The 17,255-nt window shown below is 56.1% G+C and overlaps 3 protein-coding genes across 3 annotated transcripts in view; all 3 read left to right on the top strand.

Moving 5' to 3' along the window:
• Positions 1-2,297: 2,297 nt before the first annotated feature.
• VOLCADRAFT_107272 (uncharacterized protein) lies at positions 2,298-6,268 on the top strand (the record flags this gene model as incomplete). Its single annotated transcript, XM_002956482.1, has 7 exons — positions 2,298-2,373; positions 2,540-2,590; positions 2,791-2,799; positions 2,901-3,217; positions 3,510-3,536; positions 5,369-5,760; positions 6,052-6,268. The coding sequence occupies 7 exons, from the start codon at positions 2,298-2,300 to the stop codon at positions 6,266-6,268; spliced, it is 1,089 nt and encodes a 362-aa protein (XP_002956528.1).
• Positions 6,269-6,642: 374 nt separating this feature from the next.
• On the top strand, positions 6,643-8,101 carry VOLCADRAFT_107271 (uncharacterized protein; the record flags this gene model as incomplete). The annotated part of the gene is made up of 4 exons (XM_002956481.1): positions 6,643-6,770; positions 6,821-6,881; positions 7,162-7,481; positions 7,844-8,101. The coding sequence occupies exons 1-4, from the start codon at positions 6,693-6,695 to the stop codon at positions 8,099-8,101; spliced, it is 717 nt and encodes a 238-aa protein (XP_002956527.1). The 5' UTR covers positions 6,643-6,692.
• A 2,852-nt stretch (positions 8,102-10,953) lies between these two features.
• VOLCADRAFT_97506 (uncharacterized protein) overlaps positions 10,954-17,255 on the top strand; it is a gene marked incomplete at both ends in the record, with an annotated part of 7,365 nt that continues 1,063 nt past the window's right edge. Inside the window, 10 exons of the mRNA XM_002956480.1 lie at positions 10,954-11,125; positions 11,399-11,419; positions 12,195-12,245; positions 12,556-12,939; positions 13,228-13,301; positions 13,450-13,639; positions 13,911-14,294; positions 14,444-15,109; positions 15,175-15,392; positions 16,227-17,107. Of these exons, the coding sequence (XP_002956526.1) occupies positions 10,954-11,125; positions 11,399-11,419; positions 12,195-12,245; positions 12,556-12,939; positions 13,228-13,301; positions 13,450-13,639; positions 13,911-14,294; positions 14,444-15,109; positions 15,175-15,392; positions 16,227-17,107 (3,041 nt within the window). The remainder of the gene's footprint in view (positions 11,126-11,398; positions 11,420-12,194; positions 12,246-12,555; positions 12,940-13,227; positions 13,302-13,449; positions 13,640-13,910; positions 14,295-14,443; positions 15,110-15,174; positions 15,393-16,226; positions 17,108-17,255) is intronic.

Raw genomic sequence — 17,255 nt, 5'->3', positions numbered from 1 at the left:
CGTGGCACCAACGTTGCAAAGCACTTCGTCTTGGCACAGACCGCAAGCACTTACTGGCATACACCACCAGCCCATGTACCCCGCAGCTCGTTAGCACCTCGAATAGCCGCGAGGGAAAGGCACGGATGCTACCATGACTTGTGGTCGCTTGCAGCAGCACAAAGCTTATGACCGGAGGAGAAGCGAGAGGTCAGCTCGCGAGTTGATTTTATCACGTCCTACACCGTCCACAAGATGGGGGGCCACCTCCCATTTCATCACCTCTCAAACACCCCGAGAGGTCGGCAGGCGGATTTGAACCTGGACGCGACGGTAGTTGCTTGGTACATGCTGAGAACTGCACTCCTGGGCCATAGTGCAACCCGAGATACCGTGCCGTCTCGTTGCCGGTCAGCACCCGCAACCCCGCCCCACCTAACCGGTACTCAGCTTCATCAAGCCGCTTCCGCTCACGCATAGCACCCCCAAAAATGAGGACCTCGCACTTGGCGGCATTCGCGGCCATACCCGTCGCTTTGCAGTAGGCTTCGAGTAGCCCCAGAAGGCATTCAGCTCTATCCTGCCCTGTCGCTACCAGTGACACATCGTCAACAAAAAGTAGGTTAGTGAGATCACCGCCTGCCAGGCTAACACTCTGCTCACGAAGGGTGCTCCATCGGCTGGGGAGGCATACACGGCAATTAGCATCATGGGCATCAATATAATGAGCGAATACTTCTATGAAGAGTCCAAAAAGGGTTACGCTAAGGTGACACCCTTGCTTAACACCACGCCCCACCTTGAATTCCGGTCCCAACTTATTTCCTCACTTGACCCGAAACTTCACGTCAGCATAGCTAGCCTTTAAAGAATCGAGGATGCGCCCGTGTAGCCCATACGACATTAGGAAATCCCAAAGTGTCTCATGGTCAACGGAGTCGAACGCCTTACTAAAGTCAATTTGCATGATAATAAGCGGCCTGGCTCCGGCTACAGTGTGCTTCGAGATAAGATGCCTTAATGTAAACAAGTGATGCTCGGTGCCAAAACCATGCCTACATCCAGCCTGGCTAACGGCACGTAGCCTATTGCCCTCGCAGTAATTATTTAATCGCCTCCCTATGATATTGGCATAAAGTTTGCTCAGGGGACCCCCAACTGCGATTCCCCGGTAATTGTCACAGCAAGACACGTCCCCTTTTTTGAATACGGGGGACAGGGTGCTAGTCATGAATTCCCTCGGGTATTCAGCTCCGTATATGCGGTTGAATAGCACCGTTAAGTAAGGCGCCAATACAAGCACGGGTTGCTGCCCTTCAGTTTCCCTGATAGCGTACTTATAATACTCAGCCGGGGTTCCCTCCAGGCCCGCGGACTTATTGTTGCGCATAGCCTTAAGGCCACTAGCAATTTCATCCTCCGTAAAATCCTTGTTAAGCCAAGCAGCTAATTCCCGTCTGTGCGTCACCTGGTCCTCGTCCAGCCATCTAAACTGAATACCCTCATTGCGGCATTGCCTCGTCTCTCCTGTACCATTAAGCACCTTGGAAAAATGCTCGGTAAAAGCATTAATATCTGAGAACCCGCAAGGAGGTGGTTTTCCCCCATGCAGCCATGTCCACAGTCCGCGTGGGTTGAACCGGGCGTCCTTAATCCTCCTCCGCATATCTTCCATTTCAAACTCCTGAATAGCGGCCTTCCTAGCCTTCTTAAAGGCACGGTGCTTGGCCTTCCAGGTAGTCCTATGTAGATCGGGCAGCTTGCCTGAGACGGGGTCCCTGACCTCCTTACGGAAACTCATCATATCATTCCACACAGCTGCACAGTCCTCATTCCACCAGTCACGCTTCACAGACTTTTCCATCCCCCGTGCACCGCCGAACGTCTCTCTAGCACACCAGTGTTCGACACCCCGTACGGGGCCCGTAAGTTTTTGGCATTTTTTCGGTATCCCCGTCAGGGCCCGTAGGACTTTTTGGTGGCTCCTGTAAGGATTTTGGGGCGCTAAGCGCCCTGTACGGGGCCGGCCCCGGACCGGCCGAAGGCCGGTTACGGTGGCTCCCGGAAGGAATTTAAGGATTTATAAGAGGCCGTACGGGGCCCTGTAGGGGAGAGGACGGACCATATAAAGGATAAGGCCACACACTTGATTCACTACTTCGTGTGGGGATGTTGGGACCTGCTGCTGATACCGGGGCGAAGCCACTGATTGATCAGGCCGCTGAGATCTACTCGCGTAAGAGGGTTATAAGGCATTATTCACAAGTTGTTTTCTGACGTTAGCAAAATTAATTTTAATCCATACGGAGAGGATGATAATGAGGAGGTTGCGACTGGCAGCACAGTGGGGCTATCACGTATTTGGGCGGGTGGGCTGTTGGTGGGGACTGCGGGGTGCGTGTGGGGTGTCAGACCTGTGCCACTACAGTGGGGCGCGGGGCCACCGTCCAGGCTAAACGAGGTCCATCCCGCGAAACCTTTCTCAAAACAACGTTGTAGCCTTGGTTTCCTGGATTTCGTTGCATACATACTCACACACACCTTGCGTGCGACTCCGCAGGTGTGAGCACCGTCACGGTGCCAGACGTGGACTGCCCGCGCGACCAGCAGGGTGAGCTTGCGTGGGCTTTGATGGTGGGGTGTTGGGAAACGGGACTGGACTAGTAGATGGGTCCAAGCGCGCGTGCTGGGTTGGGAAAATGCGGTGTTCAGTGCCAACTCATATCGGGCCAGGATGAAGCGTAGTTTATGGTGTAGTGCATTGTGGATTGTGGCACGCTAACCCTCCCTGCCGCTCCTCTGCCTCCGCAGCGGCAGCACGTTCGTCGCCCGCCCCTCTGCACCTGTCACCTATAGCTTGGTGTGACACCTGTTGCATCATGTGTGCTTTCTTTGTTTTTCCTGTTGTGCATGTTCAACAGGCGGGCTGCACCTGGCCTGGGTTGGCATTCCGCTCATGGTGCTGGTGCTGGTGGTCGATCATGGCATCAGCATCGTGGATGAAATCAAGCAATGCACAAAGGCATTTCTTGAACGCAACAATGTCGCCCTGGCGACAGCATACCACGGTGTGCATGGTGTCGGGCTTGTGGCCAGTGTTGGCCTGGGCGTGGTTGCAGCAGTTCACTCTTGCATTAAGCACCTGAAGGTGCAGCCTGGCCGGCCCCGCGTGTCGCGGCTGAAGCGCCCCAAGCAGCAACTTGATCTGGCCCCTGCATCTGCGGGGGGCATGCTGCCGGTGAGGAACATAGAGGGGCGATTGGGCAGTGCAGGGTGCGTCAGTTGGCAGCAGTGGTGCGTGGGGCTTGGGCTTGGGCTGGGCTTGGGCCGGAGGTGAGCGAGAGGGCTGGCGGAGGAGTTCTGAGGTTGTTGGTAGGTAGGGTGAAGCCTGCTGGAGGGGATTCACACAGCTGTGATTATTCCTTGGTGGCTCGCTTGAGTGATGGCCGTGCTCCCCTGCATAGATATGTGTGACCCCCTTCATGTCCTCACCTGCCTGCTTCTTCCCTCCCTCGCTTCTCCATGCGCAGGCCGCCGGAACGTCCACCATGGGCCAGGTGGACACATCGCAGGATAGCTGAGGTGGTGGTGGTGCTGGAACCTGGGGATTGCAGGGGTAGAGATAGAGGGCAGCTTGCACCTGTACTCTGGGTCGCAGTCGCTTGGCTGGCCTGGGCACGTTTACCTGTGCCTTTATGTGCGCAACATGGCTCTGGAGTGAATGTACCCTGGTCGAGTTGGGGGTTTCACGAGTCTCAGCTAAAGGTCCTGGCTGCCGGTGAGAACACTGACGATGTTTCTGCCGGCGAGAACTTAGATGATGCTTCTGACTTCTTCTTTCACGTTCCGCACCAACCAGCGGCACGCGCTGCCAACCACATGCATAGCAATTGCAGGCAGTAGTTGCCTATCCGTCACTGTTGGGTAAATACGCTTGGATGCGCAACTTGCCAAAACTGTTGAGTGAGTAAGGAAGGTGTCGGTTCCAGTGCTTGTTTCACCGCTTCTTGGGGCTGGAGCACATACAGCCAATTTGGTGGGCACGTACTGCAAAGGCGGCCACGCAACAGGCACACATGGGGAACACACGCGAGACATGAGCTAAAGGAACATGTCATCATTCAGAGGGATGATTCGAGGTGCATATGACCACGCTCTGTCGTGCATAAAAAGCCAAGGGTTATCGTGGCTTTCCTGTGTTAGCGAAGTGAGCTCAGGCGCTTCATCGCGGGTTGATGGCCTCGGTTGTCGTACGGTGCAAGAGTTAAACTTCAGCAAAACACGTTGGTAGGTCACTCCTCGACGACATCATCACTGGCGCACGGCATAGGTCATCGCCAATCCCTCTAGCCTAGAGCAGCCTCGGCCTCCACAAACCAGGCTCGGTACCTTCCTCACAGCCAGGAACTACGTTTCCGCTGGAAGGTACCCCAATGCACCAATCAGGCTTATTGTGGTGCTCGGATTGGGCTTATGTGTCCCGTTTCGGATAGCACAGCATCAGCACCACGTAAAAACGTGTCGATATGCATAACACAAACTCACAAACACCAAGACACACAAACACACACTCACTCTCTTTCTTTTTTCGTCATGCACACACATACACACGCACACACAGACGCACACACACATGCACACGCACACACACGCACACACACACGTGCACACACACACACACATACACACACACACACGCACACACACGCACACACACATGTCCAGCCAGACGTGTACCTGTCAGACGGCAAGCAACCAGGAATTCACATGGCAAAGTATAAGAATTGGATGGGCCTGGCGGCTGAACAAGCGGGCAGGAAGGAGGTGCTCCCGCATATCACAATGTTTGTCCCGCGCTCAGCGAATCGCAAGCTTATGCAGTTTAGGCTTTGCTGTTGGGCATTGGCGGCTAACAGAGCGTGTAAGGGACGGCGTTATATACCTAGGGAGGAGCGAGTATGCCCTTGCTGCGGCACTGATAGCCATATCGAGGATGAGAAGCACATTTTGCTGGACTGTCTGGTGTACGACAAAATCAGATCTGATATGGGTTTCCCACGCTTCGAGCACATGAAAGATGCTATGAGGTGGGAACCTGAACGCCTGGCAAGGATGCTGGAACGTATATGGTCCCACCGCAACTCTATCATTCCCTTTGGTCGTTAGTATCCTTCATCACTTGTTTTGTTGGAAGTGCGAGGTAGGATGGTGCTTATAGGCGATCTGGCAGCCCTTGAGCCCTCGGCTCGTTTTAGGGTGGTTTGCAGGTATGGGGAACGCACCCACGACCATGTAACAACAATAACAACAACAACACACACACACGCACACACACACACACGCACACACACGCACACACGCACACACACACGCACACACCACCCTGAAGCTGAAGGAAGAAGGTACGAAGTCGGACTGGAGCCTTGTAATGAGCGATGCCGTTACCTGGATTACAGTCCGGTGTAGAAGCATGGGACGTGCAATTATATGGAGTCTTAAAAGCTTGGTAACCAGATGGACACCGCTGCATGGTGGCTACTGCTTTCAGTATCAACCTGGCTGGCAGGCCCCTTCCGATCAGCTTCACATCCGCAAGGCCAGAGCATGCAGCATCGCCAATGTTTTGACCACCTGCTCCCGTAACTTAAGAACCGAATACTGTATGCCAGTGCCATGGGCCCAGCACTCTCCCGGAAAGGCACAAATAGGCTACCCGCTGTCCCTTGTCTATCTGATACTGCGACCAGCGACTTTATGCATGAAACTGCTGGTCACAAGAAGGTCCTTTCACAGTTCAATTGATAGCCTGAAGTTAAGCATGCGTGGAGTGCTCAACATGTAGCTTGCACGGTGAAACACCTGGCAAAAGAGGTAACAAACACAGGGCGTGCTGACGTTCCATTCATTACTTCAGAGGTCAAAGGCAAGCCCGGGGCAAAGTAGGAGCTTTTCCCAGGTGCCAGCCTTAGGCTCCGACGTTTGGAAGCCCGTGGCTGATTGTAGGTTGCTAAGAGCTCATGCGTTTGGTCGAGGCCGCCCGTCCTCCCTTGATCGGATGTGTTGCTACAACAGGCTGCTTCACGCGTACTTGTTGCCTTCCTTTGGTCCTAAACGGCCTCCGGTTCGACGCTATCACCCTTTTGCGGTCCAGCAGAGCTTGGACCTTGTGTTCACCGGCCCTGTCCGGGATGGAATGCCCTTTGCCGTCCTAAGCAGCGTGACCCATTATAACAGCTTGCTTCCTAGCAAGGACAACAGCTACTGTCCTCCTGTCCTACGGTACTGGTAATGAGTAAAGGCCGAACAGCTAGGGTCAAACACGGAAGGACCCTTTCGGCGCCTAAACAAGGTTTTGCAGTGCGTATCAAAATCCATCTTCAACGTGCACGTCACAGCATTTAGCAGTCGCCACTGAGTTATCCCTGCATCACAAACTTGTATGAAACTTGCAAACAGGTGTAGCAAATCGTTCATGCCAGGTGCAGATAGCTGTGCAGGTGCAGATAGCTGCTAAGCGCATGTGTTGCAGGTGTGCCATGTCTGTATCCTGCGATCTCTGTTAGGTAAACACCCTGTCCCACGGCCAGGCCAGGGATACGGCATGCGTACGGCATCAAGATTTGCTTGCAAAACAAAAGCGCTGGTTGCCTGTGTTTCCAGTATCAGTTCTCTCCTTTGTGCAGCAGAGTCTGATCACCTTACGAACATCTCAAATGGCTTTCGCTCTCACCACCTCTCGCAAGGCTCTGCAGGTCGCATGCAAGGCGACCGGCAAGAAGGCCGCTGCTAAGGTCCGTTTTAATTCGACACCATTTATTTTATCAGCGTGCCATCTTTACAGCCGGCTGCCCCCAAGAGCTCTGGCATCGAGTGGTATGGCCCGAACCGCGCTAAGTGGCTCGGTAGGTTATCCTGTGAAGAAGATCCGATACACAGCGGGTGTAGCGTGTATCAGAGGGCCGGAGTAATCAGTCGGTCTCCTGCATGCTCCTCCTTTCGGTGCAACATGCCGCAGCGTCAGGTTTCTATGCTCAGGCTGCTCTTTCGGTCCTTTGCTTACATCGCGTGATGCATGCTGCGATGAAGGGCACAGGTTGTGCCTTTCCTCCTTTCGTGACCTGCCGTTCAGTAGCCCGCTGCCGCCGTATGCTCGCTTTCCCCTTCTGTGCCCACATCGGACAGGCCCCTACAGCGAGAATGCCACCCCTGCCTACCTGACTGGCGAGTTCCCCGGTGACTACGGCTGGGACACTGCCGGCCTGTCTGCTGACCCTGAGACGTTCAAGCGCTACCGCGAGCTGGAGCTGATCCATGCGCGCTGGGCCATGCTTGGCGCTCTGGGCTGCGTGACCCCCAAGCTGCTGTCCAAGAACGGCGTGCAGTTCAGTGAGGCTTTGTGGTTCAAGGCCGGCGCTCAGATCTTCCAGGAGGGCGGCCTGGACTACCTGGGCAACCTGTCGCTGGTGCACGCTCAGAACATTGTCGCGACGCTGGCGTGCCAGGTGGGCGGGAGGGACGTGGCTGCATGCTTAGGAATGTGTCCGGTCGCCTTACTTGTTAGCTGGCTAGGTGAAACAAGGTGAGGCGCGGCAGCTGTTCTCTGCCAGCGCTTGACTGTGGTAAGCTCCCCTGCCTTTTGCGCACTCTTACATTCAGCTTGGCTTTGGATGCCTAGTTTGAGCCTTGTGGCATGTGAGCATTGTGTGATATCGCACATCCAGGAATCTGGGTGTCTCGTTTCCTATCCAGCTTGGTTTTATTGCAACGTAGCCCCAAGCGAGCAGACGACGTGTTAGGTGGTGTCTTGTTTATCCGTTTTGACTGCTGTCTTCTCCCCCGCTCTCGCTGCTCACGTGCCGTGCAGGTGATCCTGATGGGCCTGGTGGAGGGCTACCGTGTGAACGGCGGCCCGGCCGGCGAGGGCCTGGACCCGCTGTACCCCGGCAAGTCGTTCGACCCCCTGGGCCTGGCTGACGACCCGGACACCTTCGCCGAGCTCAAGGTCAAGGAGATCAAGAACGGCCGCCTGGCCATGTTCTCCATGTTCGGCTTCTTCGTGCAACCAGGAAAAGGCGGCCACGCAACAGGCACACATGGGGAACACGTGCGAGACATGAGCTAAAGGAACATGTCATCATTCAGAGGGATGATTCGAGGTGCATATGACCACGCTCTGTCATGCATAAAAAGCCAAGGGTTATCGTGGCTTTCCTGTGTTAGCGAAGTGAGCTCAGGCGCTTCATCGTGGGTTGATGGCCTCGGTTGTCGTACGGTGCAAGAGTTAAACTTCAGCAAAACACGTTGGTAGGTCACTCCTCGACGACATCAGCAGCAGGGTAGTCACGCCTACCTCCCGTTCGGCCCCACGGTCTCGATCCACAATCGCACAACCACCGATAAACTGAATCCCCGATAAGAATCCGAACCAGAATCGATGGGATATGGTGGTTAGCAGGTGATGGAACCGGAAGCGTGTGGAGTTGGTGTGGGACCCGGACCCCCCAGCAGGGTAATCATGCTTACCTCCCGTTCGGCCCCACGGTCTCGATCCACAATCGCACAACCACCGATAAACTGAATCCCCGATAAGAATCCGAACTTGAATCGATGGGATATGGTGGTTAGCACGTGATGGAACCGGAAGCGTGTGGAGTTGGTGTGGGACCAGGGGACCCCCCGGCAGGGTAGTCACGCCTACCTCCCGTTCAGCCCAATGGTCTCGATCCACAATCGCCGATTAGTTATTTCTCCGATTGGTTTGGAACCAGAATCGCCCAGATTTGGTGGGGACGCGTGTATGCGTGCCACCTGTAACCCGCCTGGAGGGGCCATCAGCACACCAGCGCACTCGATAATCTCGATAAAACTAACCGTGTAACTCGTATCGCATCGCTCACAATCGCTTAAGCCCGATCAGTGAATCGACGCGACCAGAAACAGCTGCATTGGGAATCCGCGCGACTTTGGCCGGACAGCGACCCTGCGACTTCCCGCCGACTGCAGCTTTTCTTCGCTTCGGTCGATATCAAATACTATCAAAGTCCATAAACGCAGAACTTTGGTTAGCGAGGAGTCGCGAGATGTTTCACAGCAGCTAACTTAGGAACCTTCGCACGTGTGCGCCGATTTGCCGCAGCAACCAGTTACGCACACCTCTTTTTCTATGGGTTGGCAACTCACTGGGCGCGCGTAACCCTCAGAAACCCTCAGTAACTGTCAGTTCCGCTCAGTTGGGCTCAGTCCCACTCAGTTCCCCTCAGTTCCTCTCAGTACCGCTCAGTTCCATTCAGTTAGGCTGAGTTTTCTCAGAAGAACTAATAATTCATACAAACAGTATAGCAAGCTTCAGGCAGACTTCTGCATCTTCCACTGGCCTTGTTGGCTCTGAAGGCATCAGGACTCACCTACCATACCTTGCATCTGCTACAATACAATCAAACCTTACTTGGTACTCCAGTGCACCGTCCTTGAACCTACTCTTCTCTAATCGACTAACCTCCACATGCTCCTCACCTTCATTACTCTCCTTCGTGGGCTCCTTGCGTCCTTGGTCATAATTTGCCCGGCTACTGGCAGCCCCTGGGCAACCCCGACCCATGACCGGGATCAGGCGCGGTGTGGGCGGAATAGCCCTGAAAACTTAGCGCAAAGCCCTATAAACCGAAGGCAGACCTAAGAAGCCCTGTCAGGAACTGTGCACAGGCCCGCTTGGGGCCAGGATTCTGAAGTGTCAGTTTGGGTTGACAGCGCCTCAGGCACTCCTAGGCTAGGCCTTGGCTCTGCACTTACCACCCTGCACGTCCTCCTCCTGGAACATGCATGGGCGCCTGCACTGCTGCTGCTGCTCCTGGCGCCAAAACACAGCCGAGCATTCCTGCCGCACATGAGAAACTGTCACAAGCGGTGCCCCAGGCTGAAGCCACCAGAAGCAAGCCAGCGTGTTACATGCAGCTCCTTGGTCCTGGCCCTCATCCTAGTTCTTTTGCGAAATGTATGTGGTTGCCGGCGAAGAAAGGAGAGCAATTACGTATATGTCAAGTAGTCGACTTGGATAACCCTCAATAGAGCCCAGTGCCCGGCAAGCCTCTGGTGTTCTCTGTTCCCCCGGCACACCTTAGTCAAGGTATTTCTGCTCTGCACCCGGATGAAGACACTCATCGCACGCTTGTCCCTGTCCTTGTTCACATGGTCCTGCGGGGGCACACTAACCTGCTGTGGTGACCGCGCCTCCCTCAGACGGGACAGCTACGGCGCCTGAAGGCAAAGCGAGCATCCGGGGATACAGAGACAAGCAAAGCTTTGCAGGCCTTTACGCAGGCCAAAGTTATCAGAGCACTTAAAGGCGAGGAGCGAGGAGGTGCAGGTGAGGAGGTGGTGCTGTGCACACGCCGTGCCTGAGTGCCAGTCCTCCCTCTTCCAAATACGGCAGGATAAGCTCCACGTGCAGGCATCGGGTCAGCGCACTGTGTACATCCGGTCGCCTTGCACAGGCGTTCCGACGCTGCGGGGCCGAGCGAGGCCCGTGGTTCGCTTGCGTTCGGCCTGCGAACCTCGCCAGACGCGCGGTTTGCGTAAAAGCAGTAATCTATTAACAGATTCCATGAGGTGCTGTCCAGACATGAGGGGCGGCTCTGCGCGCGACGCGCAAGCGAGCTCCAAGCTCGCGACATGCGAGTGCAGTGCAGCTCACTTCCCACGGCTACCGAGATGTTAACCGATGGCCAGGTAGTACTTTGCGGGCGCTTCTCTGTGTTTTCGCGAAGTTGCTCGTCACGCCGTACAATCTAATTCAGTGTTGCCGAGTCGCGAGCACGTCCCAAACGACTCCATAACTTCCTGCAGTTTCCACTCCAGAATAAAAAATCCATCAAGGAAAAGCAACATTTCCCTTCAGTTTCTCCTAGTGCACTTGAGTGGGCCTCCCCTACTAGGTTCCTACCCTTCCAGGGAGCCTCATCCAAACAACTCATTGTCATGGACTGTAGAAAACGAGCCTTCGAGGCCGTGAATGCAGTTGCGCGTGGCGTTGACAAAGGCGAGCTGCTGTCTTTTCTGCGCAAGGTGCCAAATGAGGAGCTCGCTACGTGGCCTATCGAGGGCCAAGACAATGAGACCATCTATGGATTCGTCCGTGCGGAGGCCCGAGGTGAGGGATTTCTCATCGGCGGCTTGGCCTGAGCAAAAGCAGCAGCTCTAACATCCCGCGGCGGATCAGTACGTACGCGATTGAGCTACTGCGAAGAGCGCGGTGAAGTGGGCTGGCGATCTCGCGGATTTACCTCTGCCGCTGTGGGCACAGCTGCGCGGGTCCCAATGGCGACCGGTTGCCTGTCTGACCGATGAATATCCTCAAAGCGTGTTGGGGTTCTTTGCTCGCGACCTTGAAGCAGGAATCCGTTGTGCTACCCTCCCCCTGCAGGCTCGCTGCCGGCTGCTGCTGGTGAGCATTTCCACGAGGCTGTAGGGTGGAAATCGGCACGCGGTTTGTTGGTAACTGGCAGCACAGTGGGGCCATCACGTATTTGGGCGGGTGGGCTGTTGGTGGGGACTGCGGGGTGCGTGTGGGGTGTCAGACCTGTGCCACTACAGTGGGGCGCGGGGCCACCGTTGTAGCAACCGGTACACAGTACGGTGCTATAAATACGCGCAGAGCGCGATCGCCAGCAACTCGAGAGACCTTTTCAGCGGTCGGCTGCCACATTTGGTATCGAGACCTCGTGAAAATTCACGATCCTGAAGTCGTCGGTTCAACTCCCACCAATCACACTTGAGTGGAAATCGGGTTTGGCGACTCAGAGAGCGAATATCGCACAAACTTTAAAGTAGCTGAACCGACTGGACTGTCTCTGTGCCTGAAAAATCTGAAGACGGCTAGGCGCATGTGAGCCGGCACATGACGTGATGTGGAGTAATTACCCACTGCCCGAGGGTAGGCGAAGGTAGGCACAGGCTGGCGGTATACGAGGCTCTAAGGGCCCGGGACGGTTCCCTTCAAAGGGGGGGGAATATAGCAACCGGTACACAGTACGGTGCTATAAATACGCGCAGAGCGCGACCACCAGCAACTCGAGAGACCTTTTCAGCGGTCAGCTGCTACAACCGTCCAGGCTAAACGAGGTCCATCCTGCGAAACCTTTCTCAAAACAACGTGTAGCCTTGCTTTCCTGGATTTCATTGCATACATACTCACACACACCTTGCATGCGACTCCGCAGGTGTGAGCACCGTCGTGGTGCCAGACGCAGACCACCCGTGTGACCAGCAGGGTGAGCTTGCGTGGGCTTTGATGGTGGGGTGTTGGGAAACAGGACTGGACTAGTAGATGGGTCCAAGCGTGCATGCTGGGTTGGGAAAATGCGGTGTTCAGTGCCAACTCATATCAGGCCAGGACGAAGCGTAGTTTATGGTGTAGTGCATTGTGGATTGTGGCACGCTAACCCTCCCTGCCACTCCTCTGCCTCCGCAGCGGCAGCGTGTTCGTCGCCCGCCCCTCTGCGCCTGTCACCTATAGCTTGGTGTTATGCCTGTTGCATCATGTGTGCTTTCTTTGTTTTCCCTGTTATGCATGTTCAACAGGCGGGCTGCACCTGGCCTGGGTTGGCATTCCGCTCATGGTGCTGGCGCTGGTGGTCGATCATGGCGTCAGCATCGTGGATGAAATAAAGCAATGCACAAAGACATTTCTTGAACGCAACGATGTCGCCCTGGCGACAGTGTACCACGGTGTGCGTGGTGTCGGGCTTGTGGCCAGTGTTGGCCTGGGCGTGGTTGCAGTGGTTCACTCTTGCGTTAAGCGCCTGAAGGTGCAGCCTGGCTGGCCCCACGTGTCGCGGCTGAAGTGCCCCAAGCAGCAACTTGATCTGGCCCCTGCATCTGCGGGGGGCATGCTGCCGGTGAGGAACATAGAGGGGCGATTGGGCAGTGCAGGGTGCGTCAGTTGTTCACCAGCACCAGCAGGTGGTGGGCGGGGTGCTGGGACATGGTATGCACCAAGGGTATGCATGCGACACGAGTGTGGCAAGGGGCTGCGGTGCAGGATGGGGCCCCTTGCAGGACCATATGCTGCGTGCGTTATACCACATCGTATCCTCCTACAACAGGCAATGCCATTCCGTGCTCACATGTGGAAGGAGGCGCCTGGGGTGGCTGTGATGTCAAACAAGGTCTAACATATATAAACAGCATGGTGCTGCATGTTGTGCTGCTCAGTTTTGATGGCTATCTACATCCTTGCGCACCGCTGTGCAGGAGGCACATGGATGCGGCTGGAATTCGAGAAGCTTGCGATGTCCTCTCTTAACAAGATTCAAGCGACTCTGACGGTGAGGGTTGGCCCTTGTTGTGCAGGGTCGCAATTGAAGGGGTATGCTATCACCTTTGGTGCACTCATTTGCCTGCGAGCACTGCTCCTTTCCGTACAACACACCCTAACCACTCCGTCCAAGCATGCCCTGCCTGTCGGCTGCACAGAACCTCCAGCTATCTGTCCCCATAGTCACGGTCACTCCGTCATCCTGCTCATCGACACAACACAAGCAGATAGAGGAGGCGGTGGGCGTGCGGTTCAACTACGTCACAGCTGCTCAGGCACTGTGCTGCTGTCCATTTGCGAAGCCCTGGTCTCCCGTGAAGCTGTCCAGGTTCAGCTGGGGAAGGGCCGGTGAGGATGAGCCTAAAACCATCACGAGCACGGTGCAACATCTACAGCAGATCACCCCAGCAGGTATGAGTATGCATATGCAGGGCGCTCAGGTGCATGCCGGAGGAGTGGTAGTGGGACATCTTGTTCACATATATGGGGTTGCATGGGACTCATGCACCTGTCATTGTGTCAACCTCTGCCCGTCAGTTTGTGGCCTTCGGGATCTGTGCCCGTCACTTAATGACCTTCCTAAAGCTGTGCCCAATCCCATGTCGTTGTTGCCCTGCAGGCGTGGTGGTCCTCCCCGTGCAGGCCATCGAGTGGCTGGCGGGTGGGGTCCTCTGCGGCGACATCAACATCGTAATCAAGACATCCAAGACGGACTACATCTTCATCCCTGAGGCAGCCTGGAAGGATTGCCAGGAGCAGTTCGGTGCAGAGCTGTTTGAAGGGTGTAAGCTGCACGTCACGTCAGGCACGGAGCTGTTTGAAGGGTGTAAGCTGCGCATCACGTCGGGCACGACGACTGGTGCACTGCTGTCCATGATTGACTCAGTCATTGCACTGTACGAGGCCAAGACCGAGAAGGCCCTGAAGGACGGCCTGCCGAGTGTGCGTGCCCAGGCGCTGCTCGAGTATTTGGCGATCAACCAGATGAAGGACTGGCCGACTGGTGAGTGCCGATTGGCATGCTCTGCCACCAGCGCTGGATTGACACAGGCCTGTGCAGGAATCGATACAGGTTTCAGCGCTACACCATCCCACACAATGCCATACTTGCTTCCCACTGAGCTGGCTGCTCCCATACCTTGCCCAATGCAGACGACATGATCGCGCTGTTCGGTGACCTCAACCGACACTTTGTGGTGCACGCCGGCCGCAAGGATGCAGACACACCAAAGAGATCCATTCATGTGGTGGGGCCGGCCCCACTTCCCGCTGTGCTGGAGGAGTCCCCCTCTACAGCGGCGGACAGGAGCCCTCTGAGCATGATGTTTGGGTTCATACAGGCTCTGCTGGAGACAAGCCGGACTGAAGAGGCCAGCAGTACCGGTGGAGGTTTGGGGCGAGGGGCCACCGGGAACGATGAGGGAGGTTCTGGCAGCGGCAGGCAAGGCGCCACCAACAGCCGCAGGGAAGGGGCCCACGGTAGCGGGGGAGGCGCCAGCGGCAGTGGAGGCAGGGGGGCTGGCAGTGACAGCGGCCATAGTGATGCCGCCGACAACTGGGGGGGGGCTGGCAGCGGCAGGAGGCACGGAAGGTCTGGCAGCAGCGGTGCTGACAGCTCAGGCGGCTCGGTTGGCGGAGAGAGCTTTGACGGGGATGAGGGGATTCTGGAGGCGGCGCGGGACAACACGAGCGTGCAGGCCTTCATGTCGCTCCTGCAGCTGCCCGAGGTGTACGAGCCACTGGGGTTCAAGGAGCCGCCCAAGTCCTTCCGACCCCCGACGAAGGAGGAGTTGCTGGCCAGGTTCCGGCCTTTTGAGGGTTAGGGAGTGAGGCAACCGGCGCACACACCTGGTGCTCCTTGACCGTGTGCACTGCGCATTCAGTCATCCATACCACAGCACTACCGCAGCCTCTGCCGCATGCACTGCTGGTGGTGACAAGGTGCTCCCCGGCAGCACGGGGCATCACTAAGCCGTGCTGTCCTGCCGTCGCATCCTTCCACCACCGCTGGGGTGGGCATGAACAGCAGGGGCTTGGTACCATCGAGCTGGGCCACTGGGTGTGGCGCTGGTGTGGCCGGACTCTGGCGGTGTGGGTGTGGGTGTGTACATGGGGCGTGCTTGTATGAGACCAAGAGACATCAGGGATGGAATGCGTGTTGCAGAATATAATTCAGCAGATTGCTCGGTGGATTGCGTGTGTGTGTGTGACTGTGTGTGTTTGAGAACAGAAGACTTTAGCTAAAGACGTGTATGCATTGCTGTGCATACTGACTGTGTGTGTGTGTGTGTAAACTACAAAAAAGGAAAAGCAGAACACGGAATGTGTGCAATTGCGGTGCAACAGCAAAGGCAGCGGCTCTAGGTGTTACCTTGCGAGCGATACAAGCCTTGCGTGTGCAGGTGTTGCAATGTGCACAGTGTGTATGTAGAGGGGTGCGGCAGCGGCCAGTGCAGGGTGTAGAGCTGTAGCTGAACAATACCTGCGGCAGCGGCTTGTGATAGCCAGGTGCTGGGTGGTGGGCCTGAGGGCAGTAGCGTGGGGCGGTAGTGAAGCCTTAACTGCCACGGAATGCGCATTCTGGGTACGCATTGTGGGAAGAGTAGATAGGGACGGGGTTGTGCTGCATGGCGGGTTGTGACCTGGCGGCTCAGCCCTGATGACCGTTTTGCTATTAGGCGTATTGAGGGAACCTAGGACACATGCTGATATGGGTTTTGAACAGGACTGCTGGAGCGAGCGGGAAGTACTGTGATGTCACGGCACCTACTGTACTGTAGGGTGTCGAAAGTTCATGTGGACTGGCAGCACACTTGAAACTGGGAAGAGAGCTAAGCAACTGGGAAGGTGCTCATAAATTGTTACAATGGTTTACAATAGTTTACAATAGTTTACAATAGTTCACGCCTACCACACCACCCTGGCAACATCACAGCTAAGCCCCTCGCATTGGCTTTGCCAGCGATCCAGAATCTGTAGAACAGCTGGCATTAGCCCACAAAGCCCGTCTAAGCGGGTTCTGAGGTCCGGCAAGGAGTACCCTACGCCTTCGGCCGCTGCCCTTGAGGAGGCGGCAGCAGGCGACTCCATGACGCGATCCACTCAGAAAGAACCATCTTTAGATGAGATTTACAAGCTGCTTCAGACCCATGCTACACAGACCAAGGCGTCCTTCGACTCCTTGCATAGCAAGACAGATGCGCTGGCTGCTTGTGTTGACTCGCTGGAAAAGAATATTCCGGAAATAATTACCAAAAAGGTGGAGACCGAAATGAAGCAGTTCGAAGTTCGGGCCGCGCAGTTCATCATCGAAACTGTGCAGTCTCAGCTCGCGGGGGCCCCTACGTTTGCGACCGACTGCACCGGGTCTAAACAGCGTAGGAACTTGACCGGCAAATCTGCCTACTACGATTCCGGCTCCCTGATCGCGTTTGGCGTCCTGGCTCTCGCGACCGCTAAGCAAGCAGCGGAAGCCATCACCCAAGTCGTCTCCGATGCCAGTGGAGGAAGCCTCCAGGCCTCCTTCCTCAGCGTCGAAGTACGCACTGAGAAGCCACGACCCAACCAGGCGGCCCCAACATACAACATCACCATCGGCGTCACCCCCCGTGTCCGTGGTATGCTTTTCCGACACAGCCAGGCCCTTAAGGCCATCGGCATCACCTTCCGGGATGACCTCACCCCGGCAGGTCGTCAGCTCAAGCAGGCTCGGAACGCGCAGTTCCTGCGGCTGCGTGACGAGGGCCGCAAACCCAAGTGGCTGGGCCCGTACATCGAGTACCAGCGCACCGACGGCATGTACTACATGGTCTCCAAGTACGACGTGTCCGACGTTCCGCCCCCCCCGCCCCAGCCCCCGGCCGGGAACGGGGCTGCGGCGGGCACAAGCGATGGACGCGTGACCACAGAGGGTGCTGGCGAGGGGAGCGCCACCTAGAGTGCTATGAGTCGTGAGGCTAAAGAC

Source organism: Volvox carteri (assembly GCF_000143455.1).
Source record: "Volvox carteri f. nagariensis unplaced genomic scaffold VOLCAscaffold_61, whole genome shotgun sequence".
Lineage (NCBI taxonomy): Eukaryota > Viridiplantae > Chlorophyta > Chlorophyceae > Chlamydomonadales > Volvocaceae > Volvox > Volvox carteri.
This window is presented reverse-complemented; position numbering and strand designations above follow the sequence as displayed.